Source organism: Empidonax traillii, unplaced genomic scaffold (assembly GCF_003031625.1).
Source record: "Empidonax traillii isolate 1590-97213 ecotype Southwest subspecies unplaced genomic scaffold, ASM303162v1 scaffold820:size437808, whole genome shotgun sequence".
In the NCBI taxonomy this organism is placed as follows: domain Eukaryota; kingdom Metazoa; phylum Chordata; class Aves; order Passeriformes; family Tyrannidae; genus Empidonax; species Empidonax traillii.
Window position 1 is genome coordinate 390,789 of NW_020956013.1, and position 22,098 is coordinate 412,886.

The window sequence follows — 22,098 nt, forward strand, 5'->3', positions numbered from 1 at the left end:
TCCTCAAAACATGTTAATTCTGAAGGAGTAATGAAGCAAATGCATGTCATCACCAACCAATAACACAAGTTACCACGAGAGGGCACAGCACGACTGTTAAATCCTTCAGAAGAACTGTTGCCTTCCAGGTCATCAAGATTTCCATCCCTTCATGTTAGTGTGGACGACCTTAGCCAAGTTTGACTGTGATCCGCTCTGTATATGTGCCCTCTGCATATTTTGGGAAGTTCCACGTTCATTTCCACCTTTCATATCAACTGGAGACTAAACGTGGTTGTTGTATACAACCACTCTCACACCTCAAACATCCAGTGACCTCACGTACTCAGACCCCCCTGGTTTTGCTTAACCCCACTTGGTTTATGTACCTGCATAATACATTTCTTCTTTACACTTGGTGCACTCTTTAGCTCCTTTCTCAGAATAAGTATTTCGCGGGCACACCTGGCAGCCAGATGCACCTGGTTTGTCACTGAAGGTACCAGGCTTGCATGAAAAGCATTCAGACGTGTATGCGACTCCTGTAAATAAATTAAAACACTGAAAGAGAGAGGCACACTCCATAGCTGCTATCTACCTGCTCATGGGTGAGAGCAAGCCAGATGCATAAACCAGCATAAAACCCACAGAATTTCAGCACTTGCTTTAGACACTTTGGCTTTGCTGAATCATAATTTAGGTCTTTAATCTTTGCTCCTCAGTGCAAGTCTGACCCACCTAGAAACCTTATATGACACTTCAAGTTTGATTACACTTAGAACAGGACAAAAAAAGCAACCCCAGATGAAATAAATAATTTAAATACCAATTTAACTGTCAATGCTATGATATGTATCCATTTATCATTGTTGAGAGGCTTACCAATAACCATGGTCTTTTTATACTACACTAGAGAAACTCTGCTTATTATTTTTCTCTTTCTATGTGCTAAGACAGTCTTCTCCACTAGACGGCGTCATTTACCATATAAATTAATTTTTCAGTCTTTTCCTAACAGTGTGAAGTTTTGCTGTTCTGTTTCTACGCTTTAGAGGAGCAGACAGGGGACAAGGGACTAAACAAATCTACTTCAATGCTGTAGGCACACCAGTAGAAATAGACTTGGCAAACACTATGAAGAAAGAGTGAGATAAGACTTAAAAGCCAAATAACTCTTACCTTCAATTGTAATGTTTTTCACCAGAACTGGTTTTACTACTTTGGAGCCCATGAGAATCCCTGTTGTTCTCCAGTATAATATATTGCTACCTGATTTCAGAGTTACCTGCAATAACACACGTGACAGTTATCAGACATCCCCTCACCAAGACATTGTTTTATTTCCTACTTCCACTACTCAGATTTCTTGCATCCTAGCAGTGATCCTGATCCTGGCTTTTCCTAAGCTGCTTAGTGAGTCAAGAGGAAATGGGGAGGTGCTGCACAGACATCTCTGAGGAGTGTCAAAGCGAGCTTTGTAAAAAAGTTTCTCAACACCCAGTTTTATGGAAGAACACCAAGAGCTGTTTCTGACCTTGTTGTAAGCAGAATTTGGAAAAAGCTGTTCCTGCCCTTATCCATCTACCCCTGGCACTCAGAAGCTTTTATCTCTAGCTCTATGTTCAGAGATAGTCAATCAATTTGTTTTTAAAGCCTTGAAATACGTTTCCATAAAGAAACCCAACATGACCCAGAGTTTAAAAATGCAGGCTCACAAGTGAGTTTTGTTTAGAGGCTTTAAAAATCAAGCTCTGCCTGCACCTAACACTACAGCACCGTGATCGGTAAGCCAGGCATAAACCAGAGCTGTCCCCAGCAGCAGTCCCAACCCTCCCGCCCATTTCTGGCCCCAAACAGCAGATGAGATGCAGAAAACAACCTGTTTTCCAGCTGCCCTGGCCTGCTTGTTTTTGTGGCATGGTTCAGTAAGTGGCTGCACACCCGTGCTGGCACGGGAAGGGTGGTGGCATCATGGCTGGGATAAGGGGCAGAAAGAAGGCAGGAGCACTTCTTTCAGCAGCAGTGTTGGTGCCTTCTGCCTTCAACTTGCTTATGTAACTACAATGCCACTCTCATCAATAAAACCAGCAGGTTTACCAAGCCCCTACCTGTCCTGAAAAGCTGTACCACATCTACTAGCTACAAGATGCCTATTGCCAACACAGTGATATTGGCCTGAAGGTGCTATATTTTCACACAAGAAGAGGGTTAAACTCTACCAGCATAAGAGTCCAGGATAATGTGATATACAGCAGTGCTGTACAGGCCTGTCATGACCATGATTTTTGTTCACCCAGGTTAAAGAGTTCAAAACTTCAGCAAAGTGAAAATACAACCTATTGTATCTCCCACACCCAAGCAGCTACTACCCAAGGGGGCAGAGAGCTGGGTTACCAGAGGTAACAGCAGATCTGGGATCATATTGAGCAAACATTGTGTTATGTGGGGTAGAGGTACCCAACATCAGCTCTGGTGCAGCAGGACTAGCTTGCTGAGAGCAGAGGCTGCAGAAACCAGAAGACTGGGCTCAGAGAAGCCACTGTGACGGGATTTTCAGCACTCAAAAAAATACTTAAGGAGCGCCAGAATCATCATCTCATCTGGCTCACTTGTCTACATTTCAGCCAGGCATCTCAACAACCTTCATAGCCAGGGAAGACACCTGCACACCTCAGATGATGAGCTCAGATGGCATCATCTCCTGCGAAGACTTTGTCTACACCCCTCAGCTCACCCAGGTCCGTGTCCTGGCTTTGGATGTATGGCATAACTCATACCCCTCATCCCTCCTCACCCAGATCTCCAGCCACCCGATGTAACTTGCACTGGTCTTGCATCTGAGCAAAGAGGCACTGCCAACCAGAGCTGGCTCAGGAATACGGTTTTTCCTCCAGGAGGACAAGCAGACCATGGAAAACGGAGAGTATGCTGCTGCCTGTGCCCATAAAAGCCTTTTTCTTCTGGCATAATGTCACCTATGCTGGGCCTTTGCTGATATGGCTCTGGGAAAAAGAGTATGATGGTTCAGTAGAAGCCAGGCCTCAGCTAATGAGTTGGTCTATGCATGGTCTGTCACAAAGCAAACTCAGCCAGCTGGGTCATGGGCCAGCCAAAGGGCTCCTGCTCCCAACATGGACAGGCTCATATCCGTGCTGCAGGAGCCACCCTGGTGCTGCCAGCTTGTTTTTCAAATAGGTAAGTCCCCAGAGGGCAGAAGCTGGATGCAGTTCAGCTCTTCTGCACACACTTGAGAATAAAATGTCTGTCCTGCTTATCCCCACATACACATACCACGTCCCCTGCTCTGCTGAGGGAATAATCTTGTGTTCTTGTGAGGAAACAGCTGTTGTAGAAGATTTCAATTAAAGCCATGCAAAGTGACTGTGGCATGCAGATTTGCATAAATCTATTTAGCCTCATAAAGCATTTGATTCAAAGCCCAGGGAAATCAATACAAAGTCTTGCATCTATATCATTTGCTTTGGGATCGACCCCTTGGGGATCTCTGTGACTTTTCCCCTCAGTACTAGGGGAAGCTATGCTTCTTCAAATGCATTCACAGGAGCCAACCCATTTGGTGTCTGCCCAGAGGAAATCACATACATTTATAAATGGAAAAGAAACTTCCTGAAACAATTTTTAGTACACTTACAGAATGAGAGCCCCATTCTCCATTGTCTGTGAGCTTCACCCACTTGTCTGCTGTGGACTCCATCTCTTTGCACTGGTCATTTTGTATCTGATAATAAAAACACAAGATCAGTGACCACAATCAGGTGCATCTCTCTGTCAGCATAATGACTGATGGGAATTAAAAGACTCAGCTTTGTTCCTCTCGTCAACATATTTAGGACACCACCTGTGGCAAAATAAACCCCCAACTTTCAAAATCTGCTAAAGCTTAATAGTGCCTCCAGTGACCACCTCTGACATAGATGGCAAAAAAAGCAGCAGGAGGAAAAGAACTCAGACTTATCCTCTCACTGTCTGGTGAGACAAGAATGCTGAGCATCACATCTTGCCTGCTTCCTCCTTCTCCTGAGCCCACCAAGACTTAATTCTCTAAAATCCAGAGGCCAGGGACTTCTAAACCGGAGGGGAAGAAGGAGTGGGTGGGCCAAAGCTAGAAGAACTGCTTTCTCTGCAGCCAATATCTGCTGTGTCTTTGGCCCGCTGCCACCTGACCTAGGGATGAGAATAACATTATCAAGGGAGAGGCAATATGCCATGGAGAGTCTGTCCTGGCAGAAGTGTGAGGTTGGTTGTCCCTCACCCAGGTCCAGGGCAACTCAGAAGCCTTTCCTTACAGCAGGGACACTTCTTTCTTCTTATAACTCTCTTCTCAGATAGAAAAGTATCATGTCCCTTTGATGCATGAGATCACATACTGAGCTTTTATTGCACCAGGGAGAAAAGCCAGTTCAACACTTTCAGACACTTGACCTAGAGTCAAGGATCCTCCTCAAAGTCGCTCCGCGTCAAGTGTGAAGTTGCGTAACCCCACATCCTCCAAAGCATCTGTATGCTTAATCTCCTCCTAGATCAACAGCACTGAGGAAACGAGGTGAGAAGAAGCACCTGTGTAGAAGATAGATCCCTAATGATTTTGTGGAACATGAGCTACAGCATCTTTGTGTCATAGTTTCCGTCTGCAAAAAGGAGGTAAGAATGTATAGTCTCTTCTTACCAGGTGTAAAAGGCTTCAATATGTAAGAGCCAGAGAAGGGAAGATCATACACTTCACCATTTGCCACTGAAGTACCACTGTCCAGAGCTAAAGTGCCATTGTTAAATATATTTAAGCACAAAGACAAGCTGAGGGGGAAAAAAATTGACTTTTCAGGAGTGTTAAATATGGTTTCCTTGAAATACTGAGGCTGACTAGGAATTTATGGGCAGTTCTATAAAGGACTGCACCACTCTGCAGACGCTGCTTTTTGAACAGGGGATGATAAATTTAGAGGAGGTGAATGAGTGGGATATGCATAAAAGCAATAATCAAAAAGCAACTTTCAAAGCCAGCACTCAGAGAAACAATACATTTGCTCCATTGCAGGAGCAGATCTGTCAGTCAGTCAAGCAACTGGAGCTGGGATTCATAATCCTGGCACATTCATGTGACAACAGAGAGTATATTTGCTGCTTTCTCCCCATGAAAGAGGCAGGATAGTCTAATATAAAACTCAAATGGCTAAATAGCCTTGCTTGCACTGTCTGTTATCAAAGGGCAATAGCAATCTATCACACTGATGTAGCAGCAACTGGGTGCCTCCAATAGGTAATATTTGTCCTCCTTTCCCAGCTCTACTAAGGGTAAGGATGCTATGTACTTTTCTCCAAACTTCAAGAAATGTTAACCAGCATCAGCTAAGACTTTTCAGTCTTGTGAGGTAACATGAGCTGTGTTTTTCAGATAAAAAACAGAGCTCATCAGACAGATACAGAGGCAGTAACAGAGGAGACTGAAAATTATCAGCCATCTCCCTCTCTGAATTGCCCTCCCATTATGTTTTTCTTCTCTCCCAAATGACAGGTACAACATGACAAGGACAGCAATACAGGTGTCAATGTAACCTTCCAAAGCATGTCAGTAAATTGGGGCATCTACACCACACTGCAGATACTGGTGCTGGGAACCCTACAGCTGCCTGGACCACAACCAGTCCATCCACATGGGCAGAGCAGGATTTCCTTCCCCACTCTGGTCGCTGCTGATCAAACTGTTTTAGCAGTCTGGGTACAGTATGGTGCAAGCCCAGCCAGGCTGCTCCCAGTTCAGAGCTAATGATCTCCAGCCCCTTCATTTCACAGTGCAGATGCATCCTCAAAGCCTAATTCTTACTGGAAGTCATCTCGACTTCTCCTGCTTTTCTTTTTCATCTTAATTACTAGGACACAAATTAACCTAAAATCAGAATTAAGGTTTCCACATACTACTACCCTGGGAGAAGTCTTTTTAAACATTAAGTCCCTTTTTGAAATCTCAAGTCAAACACCCCCAAACTTGAAGCGTCTCTCACCAATAACTGTCTTGCAAAAGGCTGGACTAACTGGAGCAGTCATGACCCCTAATGGCAAAATCCCAGCACATGGCAGATAGGATCAGTTGCCTGAGTTGTGAGGATGAGATAAATACCACAAGACAGGATAAGTGACAGAAAGAGAAGATTTTTTTTATCTTGTTCAGCAATAACAAGCTATGGGCATACAGGGGTTGTAAAGGGAGGTAAACCTGTTTCTAATGGTCTTTTTCTGGGTTGAATTCTTACAATATAAGATTGGATTCACCATATAAAAGGCCTTACAAAAAATTCAAAGAAGATGTTGTTGTCAATATACTGGTATTCGAAGAAGACAGAACCAGATTTCTTCAGGTGCACAGCGTAGATGAGGGAAACTGTACAATCATCCCTGTTCGACTCGATGTAGTTCCCTCGAGGCGTCCATGAAGAGCTGATGAACATAAACAAAACAAGCCTCAACTGAGATCACAGACACTGAGGTGACTATTCTTACACTACCGTACAAAAACATGTTACATAATAAAGAACCCAGAATGCCACAACAGCTAACTGCAGTGAATTTATAAATTAATTACTGGATTACCATTTATTTTTCAGCTCTAATAGATATAATAGATATAGTGATTGTATTTTATATCTTGTTTTATTTTTATATATTACATGAATAATATAAAATCTAATACTTTTCATTAAAACTGTGCATGTGAAAGAGCATGGTACAAAAAATTGAGGACCCAGACTACATAAGAAAGGTTTATTATCCACAGGTTCAACATACCTTCAATTATACTCAGAAACAGCCTTCTGCAACCACCATGGGTCTCTAAATAGGTTGTAAAGGAACCTTTTAGCCACATTTACTATGCCACGACCCCGGAGTTTTACAGCTACAAATAAGAGCAGCTCCAGGCTGGTCGTAGACTCGCTAGCTGCTGATGAGCCCAAGGAGACCATGTCGACAGCAAAGAGATGGCTACAAAGTTCACCTCCCAGCCACTCTTGTTTGCCATTAGTAGGGCTGGTTACCCTCTGGGGAGCTTAGATGAGTCATCAAGCAGCTTTGTGCTGCTGAGCTGTCTCGGGTTCACCCACGGCTGGGTAACCCAGATGCAAACAGAACTTCTTACTTGTTGCAGCTGTCGGCTTTGTTCTCAGATGAGCCAACCGCCGTGTCCATGAAAGTCGCCACGTTGGAGAATCCTGCTGGCAGCTCATCCCACTCATCAAATTTGATCCCACTGCCCAGTGAGTAGGTCCCCTCTGCACACTTGCTGCACACCTGGTTCTTCATCTCAAGGTACTCACCGGAGGCACAGGAGAAAGCTGGGGAGACAATCATTTACAACATGTGAATGGATACATTAATCCTTATTAATTTCCATTATTTTTCTGCCGCTTGCTTAATTAAGATTGAACTGCCATTAAAGGCAACCAAACAGAATGTCCCAGTCCCAGGAACACAACAGCTGAACTACCAACTATCAGCTGGAAAATTAAGATGTTCAACAGTTTTCATGTGAGATGTTCACGTTTTTCACTGATGTGGCAGCACTGAAACCAAATCCCAAATGATGGCTCCTGATGTGCAGCTTGTCTCTATTGGCAAAACAAGATTTTAGAATCAAAATCTCTCTTGACAGACTCTCTCCAGAAGCACTTTGCAAAAATGAGGACTTATAATGCAGTTCTCCTCATCCTTGCTCACTCAACCGTTACACCTTGAGCTTAATTAAAATCACTGGTACCTGAGAGCCAGAAAGGACTTGTCTCACCCACTTGTATGGCAGCTAAGAGGGATGTCTGCAGCACACTGATAGTAATACAACACTACAAACCTTGGCTGAGAGTAACAGACCTAATCCAAGGATCTCTCCTTGTTTCTGCTCACACGAACTGTGTACAAAGCCTTGAACATCTTGCCTGATAGACCAGGTGGTCTTGGAAAAGGTCACCCATGGGTCTTTGTCTAGCAGATGAGGATCTTTGACTGGGGGGACATTACATGCTGAGACAATAACCACTGGCTGTCAGCATAGCAAAGACAGTTTTCAAAACCTGTGTAATTAGGGGAAGTATAATTAAGAGGTATATTCACAAAGTGTCTTTTTTACTGATGCCTCTAGAATTATTTCCTCCAAATAACTGTATGCCCCTTTTCCCCCTGATTACACCTCTGTCTGCCAAGGGAAGATCATTCTCATTATGTAGAAGAAACCTGGACAGCAGCTGAAGTCCTGTATGCCTACAGAGTTCCCTGCCTGTGCCAGGAATCGTAACTCCTGCCTGGACACTCACTTCTCTGGCAGGCTATCCCACTTGCCCCCAGCAAGTCCTCTTTGAGACTCAACATCCTGAATGGAAAACAAATGAGTACTTTCTGCAGCACATACTACTTCCTACATTGCTTGCAGATTTTTAAACTTAACTCTGCCAGCCTAGCCAAAGCAGAATTCAGAGCAACACACACAACTCACATCCCAAGAAACAGTGGGTTTTTCTACTGTTTCACACATGCCACGTTGCACAGTGACAGATATTTCATACACCCTCTTTGACAGACATAAACTCATTAGCCTGAGAAGCTGCAGGATGAGACCAGACTGCCAGCCAAAGCGGTGAAACTGGCCCAAAACAACCGACGCCAGCTGCAGTCCCAGCAAATGTGGTTACACGGATGTGCTGATGTTTATCTGCATAAAAACTTCTTTGAATGTAAGTACTTTGATAAACTCATGGCTGCATAACACCATTTCCCATCTGAATCCAACCAACAGTTCAGGCTCCCATTTCTGTGCCAGGTCCTGCAGCATTTCATCGTGTAATTGCCCTTGACGGGTGGCACTGGAAAGCAGATAAAAGGTCCATTTAATGGAAAGATCTGCCAAAGGATCATTTTTCCCTTTTGATCATACCAGCACACACTCTGAATTTGAACCAGTGGACTTCAAGCCAACAGCTTTCTGAGCCTGTTGCTCACTGGTGAGTGGACCAGTGAGCAGGGAAATGTGTTGGGGTGGGGATTCACAAGGAAATCCTGCTGCAATGGATTTTATGAAAGACTGACAGACAAAAAAATTCACCCTCCCTGAGGGCAAATAGTTTTCTGTAGGCAGTGGCCCACGATATAGTAGTACAGCTAACAACCCATCTGAGTAACCCTGGGACCTCAACTCAAGCCATAGGATGTATCTGCAGCTGGAGTCAGAAACAGTTTTCTCCAGAGACTCTGAGAAAACCAGTGAGCACTTTCCTGTGTGTCTGAAGTAAGGCCACACTTTGTACAGCTTTTCACCTTAAATATGTAAAGGTGTCCTGTCTCACTGCTTTTGCATTATTAATAACCCTTGATTTTTCCCTTTTGAAGAGTGCAGAGAAAAGCCATCAGGAAGGGAAGTAGAAAAGTGAGCTCTCTCATGACATATTTGAATTTTTCAACAGTTTGAAAATTTTTTTTTAAAGAAAGCTAAATAGCAAAAAATTGAGAGTGCTGCTTACCCATTCCAGAGTTGTGAATTTCAACTAAGGAGTCAAGAACCATGAGCAATTCACTGCCACAATGAAGATGTAGAAGGCAGCAGAGCCTCCTATTCCATTGCAGTGAGCTTGAGCAGAGATTATTACTTTGAACTAATATATTTTAACCCTTTTCAGACTGATCATTTGAGAAAAATAAAAGGGTATAAGAGATCAAGCTGGCTGCCACACAGGACACATCCTCCATCTCTCGCCTTCCAGGAAAGAGATGAACCTTTTTCTTATTTAGGTGGGGAATTATCTTTTTTCCCTCTTCTAAGAATTGTATTTATAAGGCAGCAGCATTTCCCATCAAAACACATCGGGCTGCAAGCAAACTGGCTCTGAGTATGCCAGCTGCTTGCCAGGTTCAATTTGGGGCTGAACGTGGCTAATGGCAACACAAAACACTTTCGACATTGGAACAGATGCAACGTTTGGTCTCGTTCCAGACGGTCAGGAGCGGCTGGAGGGGGATGGGGAGGAAATACAGCATGCGATGAGCGTGGAGATGGTCTCACAGTGTCACACAACCTGGTCTTCCAGCAAGGAGACAAAAAGCCGGGGTGAACCCTCTTTAATCTAAGCAGCATCAGTTCAGGAGTTTGCCCCAGCTGGAGATGGGCAGCCTGTGGCTGTGTCCCCACGATGGGTCAGAGGCACTTGTGGTGGGACGGGGCACAGAAAGATGATCCATCTCCAGGCACTGGCACTTTGCCTTGCTTGTGGCTGCTCCATCTCACTAAGAGGTAGCTGAGCACAGGTGCAGCACTGGTCAGTGACCACAGAAAAGAGTTGACATTATTGCAGCTCTGCCGTGTATGTGGGGGTGACACACGCTGGATGCTGCCAACAGGAAGGACAGTATCACAACATAGGAGGTTAAGGTGTGATGTGAAGTTTCAGGAATCTAAATCCTGTATTTTAGATGTGTGCTCTAATTTAATCCTCCACTAAACTCTCCCTCTTGCTTCAGACTCCGGAGGAAAAACTATTTTCCTGTATGAGAGGTAGCCTTTGTGATCAGCCCTAAACCCCAGAGCCCATTTGTTTAGGCATTTGATATTTAATTTTCAGAGAACACAGCACTGTTGAATAACTGGACATCACTATTCCTCTCCCTCTTTGACTGCTAACTTTATTATTACACCTTTCAATATCAGTTTGGGTGCTACACACTAAATTACACAGAGCAACACACACTGTGAAAACAGAATGTGATCTTCTTTCTTTCTGTGAAGAAAACTGTGATTCATGCATGAAAAGGTTTCATGACTTGCCCCATCACTGGCATTTTTGAAATTGGAAAAACATTTTCAGAAGCAGTTAAGAACAGCATGACACACTGTGGTGTTGGATACCCTGATGTCTTCAGTAGATCTTTGGAGCTGATGCAATTACTGGTGATTCGTAGCTGTAGCTTCCTTACATAAATAGAGAGGAGGAAAAAAATGCTATAAAGTACTGTTACCTAGACACTGCCACAGCAGCCACACACATTCATACACTCACGTGATAAAGCTGACACCAGATTCACTTCATAAAAAACTGCCATGAGCTACAGATCTAATACCCACTGAAACCATTGTATAAGTCTTGTCAAACGGGCCTCATTTCATTCTTTAAAAGGATTACAAGTCGCTTGATAAAGGTGACGAGTGGGTGTAATAGACTTAGGGTTTCTAATACAGTTAGCTGAGTTTTGCATGTCACTCCGATGAAGAAAGGTAGTGCTGCACAGGACCAGTAAGGCACATCTTAAAGGGATTGAGAACTGCCTGAGTAGCAGATCTCAGGCAGGGCTGTCAATAGGAAACAGGGAGGAAGGGGGCAGTTCTGCCAGTCCAGGACTGAGTTTGATGGCTTCCCACACTTTTATCAATGATCTACAGGCAAATAAAAAAGGAATGGCATTAAGATTGTCAGGTGAGAGGCTTTTGCCAAGACTGAGCTCACTCAGAGTCAGTGTGTTTTAACAGACTCAAAGGTAAAGACAAGCTGATGAAGGCAACGAGTGCCAGCCCTGCCTGCAGAGTGCTGAAACATGTCCTGCAGAGCACCAAGCCTGAGAACTGGAGTGGACCCACTATTCAAGAGCTTCCACTGGCAAGACATCCAAAAAAGGCACTAGTGAGATCTCTGGATATATTTAAAAGTGGAGGTAGAGATGTGTAGGACAAATGTGTATTACAGGGAAGAAGATTGTTGCAGTACTGCGTATAGTTGTGATTTGGCATTTTTGAGAGGTCAGTACAAAGCAAAAGGACTTTAAATGGTTTTTAAATTAGGGATAATGTCTTGCGGTGAGAGATCTAAAGTGCTTAGTCTATTTAGTTTATCACAAGAAGATTGAGAGTCAACTTGATTAATATATAAGCACCTCCAAGGGGAAAGAACACAGGATCCTGCTGCACTCCTTAATCAAGCAGAGAACTGCATAAGAAGAGCTACCTTCTGGAAGCTGAACCTAAACAAACTCAAATTGGAAATAACACACAGATTTTTAATAGGAAGAATGACTGATTGCTGGAACAATCTGTCATGGCATGTGATGGACCCTTTGTCTCTCAAGTGCTTCGTACCATAACTGGACACCATATGGAAGAAAAGCTCATGCCAAATACAAATTATCAGCCTCAGCATCGGCCTAGCTCGATGCATTTTAATGGCCTACGAGGTCAAACTAGGAAATCTAATTAAACCCCCACCTCCTAAACTCTGTGAGTCAAGATCAGTGATATCTTTCCTCCCTCCTGGGACACACCAGTGAGGATGTGGGGCATCCTGAAGGAGGAGCCCTGCCCACTGCGTAACCACTTCCAAGGAGTGCTTGCAGTACATCACTTTGCAGGTCTGACTGCACTTTACAATCACTTTGCAGACATGGAAACAGCTCCCCAGAGGGCAAAACAGACCACAAACAAGCTTGCCTCATTTGCCCTTTGACTGCAAGGCTCCAGGGTCACATTCTGTCTTTTTGTACAGCTGTGGCCCTCCTGGTGACTTAGGTGGACTGGGATCAATATTAGTTGGCACATTTCTTTTCTGGTAACTGATCCAAAAAATCTCACATTGCTTAACTCTCTGATGCTGGGGGTCAGGATGGGATTATCATGAGCACAGCTGGATGAACAGAATAGATCTTCACATGTATACATCTACTCAGTCCCTCCTGAGGTCTGAAACGTTCCTCTGGAGTGTTTTCTCATGTTCATTATCTCCCAGATACTGCCATGCTGTGACAGGGATCAGAATATTTGAGATTTCACCAGAAGATTGACCAGATTTCAATATCCCTCATCTTTTCTCAGTATCCTGCATCCTACAACACCAATCTATAATGTATTCAGTTGCCTTCCTCCCTTATGCAGCCTTGGCCACCCAGTCTTACCCCTTCCTTCATCTAGCTTCCCATCCCACACCAATTGGAGCTGCTGCTTCTACCTCTATCACTCTTCCCAGCAGACATTTTTCTCCAGACATTTCTTACTTAACAATACCTAAAATTGTTTTAGGTCTTCTGTTTATTCTGTTGCCAGTGAGCATGTGCACATTCACACGTATCCTGTGTCTCTGTGGATCTCAATGTATTACAATTTAAAAAAAAAAGACACAGGACTGGATTTTACCAGACTGTAACAACATTATGGGATAGCAATTGAGCAATTCTACATAAACCCATGCAAATACAAAGAAAAATAATCTCAAATGCTGGCTTTCCATCTCTCCCCTCTCCAGTCCTATGTTGTTCATCCAAAGCCTCACCGTCTGGGATTCAGGTGAGATGCTGCCATCTCCTGAAGGCAGAGTCTGGGCTAAACTGTCTAAGCCTCCCATGGGCAGATGTAAAAATTGTAGCTCAGAAAGAAAATATGAGGTTGGCAGCATCAGGCAATTGTCCCTCAGAACAGCTGTTGTGTGACACATGCCACAAGCCTGGAGGGGAAAATGTGGCCAAGGACAAGTACATAGAGGCTTTCAGTGACACTCTGGGCCATCAGGGTCCACACAACATGGAACCAAGGACCAACCAAAACACAGAATGCAAAAGAAAAACCAAAACCAAAGGATGAGAGGAAATCATTGCTTCATTATTAATGTTTCCTATAATCTTGCCAGCTTCAGAATGTCTTCCGTGAATAATTTATACGAGGCTTCTCCAATAGACTGTGAATAATTGATGTTCGTTTTCTTCAGTCATTATATCCCAATGTGTTACTAGGAACCAGACTGAATCTTAATTTAAGGTAAAAAAAGGCTGTCTAGGCTGTTTAGGCTTGAAATGTGATCACACTGAAGTCTGATATAACTTGCAAAAGAGTACCTTCTGTGGAAGAAATCCTTCCTTTTCTTAAGAAGAAGTAATTTTTTCTTTCATCTAAAAAATTATGAAGTAGAGCAATGCTTTTTCCAGTTCACCTTTTTCCCAGCTGGCCTGGCACCTACCATCACTCTGCTGCATCATTTGGACACTGAAAGGTGTGGATTCAGAGTGGGAATATCAATCAATTCATGGCAGTGGGGTGTAGAGTGGAGGAAGGCAGCCATCACCAAGGGGTTGGAAAGCACATTCGCTGACAGGGTTTCAGCAACCATCCTAGTGGCTCAGGATTGGACATGTGTGGTGGGTTGACCCAATACAACACAGCAGGAAACAGGCCTCAAGGAGAGTGAGCAGCTCTCCAGGTCTTACTGACTCCATCAGGCATATTTTGATTGCTCATCAGGCAAAGTCCTTGGTACAAATGGCTTCTAGTGCCATTTGATATGCCCTCTGCACACACACACACACACACACAGTCCTCGCCTCTCGTCCCTCTACCAAGAGATAACAAATCTCAAGGTCTTGCCAGATACTTCCCCATTGAAAGAGAAATCAGTGACTCAGAGGAATCTCTCTTTAACTTATTTAATTACATCATGTACACAAACAAGGTGAAGAATTCATCAAAAAACACTAAGGCCATTCTTTCTCTTGAGAGTCTCAATGCACACATCAACTCGCAGTTCCCAGTAACTCTTCTCCAGGAATTAAATTCTGTGGGTTCAGTGCAAACTCTTTAGCTTTTTTAACTATTTACCTAAAAGAATCTGTGCTTCAAAAAGCCAATAATGGGACTTGTTCTGCAAAGACAGTGTTGTGCTCGTGCACAGAGGAGAAATTCTGGAAAAAATACTTGTAAAACTAGGGTATCTCTCAGGGTATCAGACCACATTAGGAATACATCCACCTAGAAATGCCATGGCAAAATGTATCCTCAAGCCTCAGACCAGATGAGAAACGTAATGCCATCAATAAGACTGACCTACCTGACTTGAGTTAGGAACATGAATTAGCAAGGACAGGAACAAGAAGAACAGGAATAAACACCTGCTTGAGTGCTTTACTAAATCACAGCCTTTTAACAGCAACTCTCAAACTGTGCTGTGCATGCCACTGCTGCCTGAACAGCTTTGCTACATGGCAGCCCTGCATTAATTCCTCAGCTTCACAATGTTCCTCAGAGCAGTCCCTGCTGCTGTGTGCTAGTCCCCTCCATAGTGTGCTCTAGTGGGATAGCCTTTCCTTTTTCTTTCAGAAAAGACACAAAAACTTTTCTTGGGATACAAAAAAAACACAGGTAAAATTGAGTTGGCCAGTCCTGCAGGCCATGCACACAAAAGTGATCTATAAAAAGTGCCTATGACTTTAAAATCTATTTCTTGGATGTCTTGCAGTTCATGTCAGAGGTGGCTCCAGGGACAGAGTTATATTGTGGTTTTTTACTATCAGACATCCTTAATAGCTTGATAATACATGACAGGCCAAGGGCCAAATCTATAGCATATCAAGAAATCCTCAGATTCCCTGGATTTCCACTTTTTTGGTATTAGTTCTGAGAGAGCAACCTTCTACATGTGACTCTTACATGTTGACAGGCATCTTCATGGAAGCCATATGACTGTTCAAAATGGAGGGGAGAAAAGAGGGTGTAAATCAAAATGAAGGAGGAGACCAGTATATACCTTTGAGTGAGCAATCTCAAGAGCAGAGGAATGAAAGGGGAGATCTCCTGCATACATTTTTTGAACATTGTCTCAAAATAGTACTTTCCCACAGCTCAGGATACCCAGAAGCATCAGTCACCATACATAAGTTTATCTATGTGCATGTGTCACATCTAAATGACACAGTTAAACAGCAGCAGCCATGAATAGCTTGACCTCATTGTTTCTTCCAAGGTGAATACCCAAAGAGAAGCAATGTCTGAATAACATTAAAAATGAAAAAGCGTTAGTATATCAAAGATGATGAAGAGAAGATCTGGTGCTTTCAAACCATGATAAAAAAAATAAGAATGAACACGTGCTAGTCCTCAGAGCTGTGCTGATCACCATACTTCCTCTCCTCAGTGCAAACAAAGAAATCCCAACCATTTCAAAGTCCACTAATGAGACCAGAAAATAATCCTCAGTGAACATCAAACAAAAAAGGAGAAAAATCCTCTGACAATATGTTAGGATTCACATTTGCTTCAAGAGGCTATAACTCTGAACTGACTTAAGCCCTATGAAAAATTGTTCTGACATGCATTCATATATGAGTAGAATGACACTTCGGTGATACTAACATTTTCTAATTACATAACAAACCCTTTCGAGATAATATAAACAAATGTGACCATGTAATAACTAGCGCCATTCTCATGGAAATATTTGCATGTATATTCACATCTACATGTGCAATGATGCAAACATTTAAGAAACTGCTAAAACATATCATTGATATTTTCTTCAGCAGCTAAATTTCAAAATCCTAAGTAACACTCCAGAAGAGCCAATTCTTTAGCACAAAGCCTACACAGAGTTTGCCTGAATGCAAATCTAGTTGACAATGAACAGATGTAAACTTTATGTCAGAAGGCTGTAACACAAGCACACAGGTTTTGCCAGACATGTAACATTCATTTTGTATTATACATCTAAAGAGATGTGTATGAGCATAGAAAATTTGCAGATGCCCACTGACCTCAGGGGAATTAGGAGCAGGCCCACTTCTTACCTGACTGGGATACCCAACCTTACCAGGGACTGAGAGAACATCAAACTCAAAACCTTCTACTAAAGTTTTCTGTTATGAAAGCAGAACGTTTAAACTCCTGCAGATCACTTAAATTGCCTTAAAGTGTTATAAAACCTACAGACTTAAAAAGGTCATTTGCCCTAATTGTGTCTGCAATTAGCAGGAAGATCTATATCTCCTCCTGTGGTATCCTGGGAGCAGATTACACAAGTCAGAATACACAACAAACACAACTCAGTAGCAATAAACCAGGTCAAATATTGCTCTTAGACCCCAGTAGAGTCTATTGTAATTAAGGACAGTCTTATTTTCTGCAGCCAGTGGAGCTTTTCACATGCTTGCCATGTGGTACAGACTCACAAAACTCACTCTAAACTGAAACATTTCTGATTTCAAAGGGGTTGCTTCCCCCTTAGTGGCACCAGGTAAAGGAGCCCTTTACGAAGCAGAGCCATTAATAACTCCATGGCACCATACTTTCAGTATCACAGAATCACAGAATCATTAAGGTTGGAAAAGATCTCTAAAATCGTCAAGTTCAACCTTTAATGCAGCACTGGCAAGTCCACCACTAAACCACAAACCCAAGTGTCATATTTAGACCTTTTCTGAACACTTTGATCAAGTTATTTCATATTATCAATATTTTTTTTCTGTCTCCCTTCCTAAAGAGTCTTCTTGATTATAATTGTAATTGGCATTTGGATGGTAACTATAACAGTGACTCTACCTGTGCGTTTTCCCCTTGAACACGGTGAATTCAATTCCTTCTAAAAATGCTCTATTATTCTCACTATATTTTGTTTATGCACACAGATCACTGAAATGAACAGATATTTATAAGATAAGGTGCAATTTAGTCTTGCTTAGGGTGACAAAAAAATTACTTATATTCTGTGGAATAAGAGAGTAAACATTCTAAAAGAATTTGAGGTCAAAAAGTGAATCCTTTAAGCTCTTTTGGTCACAAACTGCTGAAATGAGCATATCAGTGCCCGTGGGCACATCACACCTGTGAACCAGGTATTTGGGCTGTACTTGAGTGAAGGAAGATGGAGAGGAAGGAAAGGAGACAGGGAAGGAAGGAAGGCTCCAAACACAGACTTTTAATTTGAGTTTAAAACAGGCAGCATATGGTCAGGCTGGCAGAAAAGCCTGATGGTGGCCACTGGAACAGATTGCAGTGCAGTGTCAGCGGGAGCACAATGCCAAGTGCTGCTCCCACTGCCAACCCCCAAAAAGTCCCCATTAGACACTGCCTACAGCCCCACACCAAAGCAGAGGGTTTCTAGAGATAACCAGCCATTAGGGGGTGCAGGAAAGAGCTTAGCCCAGAAAGCAAACTGCTCCCTTGGACCACCATCAATGTTTTCCATTTAAAAAGCCAAGCAACTGCCCTGATGGCAGTGATCCTGATCAGTTAAATTCCCTTCCTGTTATCAGACTCATGAGGAGATCAGAGGGAGATCTGTGGTAATTAAAAATGAAGGAGACCAAATTAGTAAAGCACATTCCTGACTGTCAAGAGTGATTCAGAGGTCTGGATTCTGCTGAGGGAGGCTCTCTGTCTGCCACCCCCGCCTCCATGTATATTCCCTACCTCCAGAACACTACTGGGAAGATGCCTGGAGGGGACATTTTAAATGGGAAGCAGAGTAGAGCCACCCAGAGTAGCTCTAGGAGTAATAAATATTGCCTTTTTCCTAGCCAAGATCTCTTCTGCACTTTTAATGTATCTCTTCACAGGAACCCTTGCGACCGTGATGTAGCAGCATCAAAAATATGACTCAGCTCTGAACAAACACAAGCCTGAGAGATGTGACCAGGGAGTTTGGTGTGGCTGTGCCACAGAGAAAGTAAGTCCTTGTGGGCACTGAGCACTGAGGTATCACACTACACTGCATGGCAAAATGCAGGCTGACAACCTGATGCAGGGTCTGAAAGTGGTGATGGCTGCAGCCCCACAGAGCAAGGAGATGAGAAAAAAAAGAAGGAAGTGAAGTATAGAAAGGGGCATGTTGTTCCAGTGCCTTTCAACTGCAAAGCTGCTACTGCAGCTTCCCTCACATATCTGGGTCACTGCACTGCATGACACAAACATGTGTCATGGGAGGTTCCTTCTTTCTTGCCACCTACCACCTGCATGAGAGAGGTATGGAGGGCAGGGTAGTAGGAGGGGACGGTGGGTCATCATGCTCCTCTGTACTCATGGCAAGATAAAGGCAAAAAAACCCTTCTTCTAATAACCAGGTCACAAAGCAGTCAAAATATGACAGCCCTTTCTACTCTGAACACCACGACTATTTCTCAGAGGACCCTGTCTTCCCTGCAGGTAAACTTTTCTGATGAAGTTTTTGAAGAGTCAAAACAAAGGGCATGATCCTGCCAGATTTCAGAGACTGCAGCCGTTTCTGGGAGTGTTGGCAGTCATGCTCAGCGGGTCACAGTCAGCTGTGCTTTGCAGGTCAGCACGCTCTCTAAAGTGCAGCAGAGCACAGAGGTATCCAGCATAATTTAAAATGGGTTCATTCAAATGAAATGCAGTAAAACACAGCATCCTGAAAATGAGCACATCTTAAGACACCAACTGAGCTCTGGTGCCACAGTTCGATTGCTCCAGAAGGACCTGAGCTAAAGTGTTTTTAGCAATCTCAAGTGTCTTTCCCCTCCACTGGAGACCACAGTCTGGATGTATTTACAGAGATGGAGACATGTAACATATTGTTATACCATCCTTCGAATTCCTGGTTCAGGCACAACTTAAAGAGAATAACTGCTGAGCATTTGGAAGAAGGTTGGCACAGTATTCTCAGGATTCAAAATTAATGACAGCCTGCACGTCACTTCAGTTTTCAGGGAGCAGTAAAGATCAGTGGCAGATATTCTCAAGTGGCAGGCATTTCTGAGTAGATGAAAACAACTGCAAGCATCATGAAATCAGCAGTGATGGCAGATATGTTCCCAAAAGAAACACTTTCTCATACAGATTTCCCCGTATCTGGTGTGTCCTAACAGCCACCAAGGACCACTGAGGGCTCTGCCAACCTCAAGGAGACAGGAAAAAAAAGCCATAAGAGCTTGCACTGCTATACAACTGCAAATGCTCTGCAACTGTAACTGCTGTACAACTGCAACCCTCTCTTAAGAGCAGCGACATAGTTGGCTGTGGTATATCTAAGATATAACAGATATTAATCAAGGCTTCTGAAGATAACAGATCTCTAATGCCAGAAATCGTCCTACCTGGGGCAATTGTACCCTGGACCCTGATTCTGCAGGCTGAAGGGCTGAAAGGGTTTCCTTGGGTATCCAAGGAAACTCCAGAACTCTACCACATGCCATATGTCCCGGCATAGGGTAGGACTTAGAAGACGTAGGAGAATCTGAAAAAAAATTGTAGAATGTCCAGAAAGACTCACCTCAGAGGACATGACATAGTTATGGCATTTCTTGATAGACTTTGAGATAAAATAGCACTAGGTCTATGAGAGAAGGAAAACATCTCAAGGAGCCATTAATGTGAGATGTGTATGCAACCTCTGGCCAAGTTTGTAGCACAAATCTCACTCTGTACAAAATCCACTGAGAACGTGAGTTGTAGCAGCCTGAGATACAGAAGCTTTTGTATTCCTCAGGCTGAAGAAATTCATGTTTTTAGTATAAGATGCCCTTGATCCAGCTGCTGTGTTGTCAGATGAGACAGAAGCCACCACCTTAGAGAACATAATAAATCAGTGAGGGGATATCTGCCTGTCAGCGTTTTCAACACAACTCGTCATCAACAACAGATGCCCATGTGAAAAATCTAGAGAGCTGTAGGGCAGTCAGTTTTCAAAAGCCACTTCTCCCAGCATATCCCATCCACTGAAGAATGGACTGTCAGCCAAACTCTTCACTGGTTCAAACACTTTGCAGTAAAAATCACCATGTCAGCAAAGTTGAATGGGAGAGGTGTTCCCAACACATTCCTGCAGTGATTGACTGCTGTTGACAGATTCACGTTTTCAGGCTGAAAGATTGGTTGTTCTTTAAGCAAAAGGTGAAAGACTAAGAGATGAGAAACCTAAAATTACTTTTGCCATCAGAACATAGCCAGACAGCCCCTGAAGCCAGTTAATCTACTATAGACACAGGAAAAAAAGAAAAAAAAAAAGTGGAGCTACATTAACACCTCTGTACTCACAAGAGCCCAGAGAGATAAGATCTGAAGGTTTCAGTAAAAAAGTCAAATATCTGGTTGCTTCTCAAACAAGCTGAATTTCCCTGGGAATTAACAGCAACACTCCAAGGAGGAGAAGTATCTTCTGAGATGGGTTTTCCAGTGTATTTAACAGAATCCTGTACTTTGATGCATAATATCACAGACCATATACTGGGAAAAGTTTTCACCTTGTCGAGCAGTGGCACAGGTATTGAGAAGCCAGAAATTCATCTATTGTTATAAAACAGCTGAATTCTCACTGGAATTGATCTAAGACCAGAAAGACACACAAATAAGAGGAGATGAAGAGGGAAGTGCACCATTTGTCGAACTCTATAGCAGAAAGTCCAGGAGAGTGTAATATTGCTGGATCTTAAACCATTTATCACAAGATTTAAGAGGAAATAATGTATGTCAGAAAAAATGAGTTATACCTATGTACTCCAGGGTACACCAAAAGTGGTTGTGCAGCAGAAGAAATAAAACTATCTTCTCCTTTACAGTACAGGCAGCAAAAAGTAATAGGCTTGAAGTATAACGAGAGATTCAACAGCAGAAAAATCTTTACCAGGAAGGACAATGAAAAGAATGAAATAGATGAGCAAATATCTGGAGAGCTTCTGGGCTCTTCATCACAAGAGATCCATGAAAACAGTCCAGCCAAACATCAGCCTTGAATGACACAGTCATTGTCTCTACACCTATTTGGGCTGGGGGATAAATTATGGGATCACCAGAGGTGCTTCCCAGCTCTATATTTCTGGAATTGAAAAAGCACATCCTAAGGGTGTACAAAGATTCCACATTTAAAACCTCAGAAACTAAACCCAAATATCAGGAACGACACATTCTCAAATGATGACAGAATGGGTCGGATATTAGGAAGAAATTTTTTACAGAGAGAATAATCAGACACTGGAATGGGCTGCCCAGGGAGGTGGTGAATTCACTGTTCCTGGAGGATTTTAAAATGAGACTGGGTGTGGGACTTAGTGCCATGGTCTAGTAACCATGGTGGTGTTGGATCAAGGGTTGGACTTGATGATCTTGGAGGTCTTTTCCAACCCAGTTGATTCTACGATGCTTGCAAGCAGTCAGAAGCCTTCCAGTCATCTGCTACAGAAAAATTTTATGTGCCTCACACTGGAACATATGTCATAAAGAAATGAACAATAAACCTTTAGAGGAGGAGTGGAGCTGAAAGGTTGTTGCCATTTTTCATTCTGTTTGTCAGATGCGACAGTTTATACCCCCTGATACAAATTACTGCTAGGATCTACTGTGGAGAGAATTAGTAGAGCAAGGAAGTGTGATGGGAA

The 22,098-nt window shown here is 43.1% G+C and overlaps 1 protein-coding gene across 1 annotated transcript in view; it reads right to left on the bottom strand.

The window, feature by feature from the left end:
* Nucleotides 1-22,098, bottom strand: part of KIAA1324L (KIAA1324 like) — a 53,230-nt gene that overhangs the window by 28,352 nt on the left and 2,780 nt on the right. Inside the window, exons 2-6 of the mRNA XM_027901910.1 lie at nt 7,130-7,325; nt 6,285-6,432; nt 3,632-3,718; nt 1,159-1,264; nt 369-521 (exon numbers count right to left, since the gene is read on the bottom strand). Coding sequence (XP_027757711.1) covers nt 369-521; nt 1,159-1,264; nt 3,632-3,718; nt 6,285-6,432; nt 7,130-7,293 — 658 coding nt within the window. The 5' untranslated portion in view covers nt 7,294-7,325. The remainder of the gene's footprint in view (nt 1-368; nt 522-1,158; nt 1,265-3,631; nt 3,719-6,284; nt 6,433-7,129; nt 7,326-22,098) is intronic.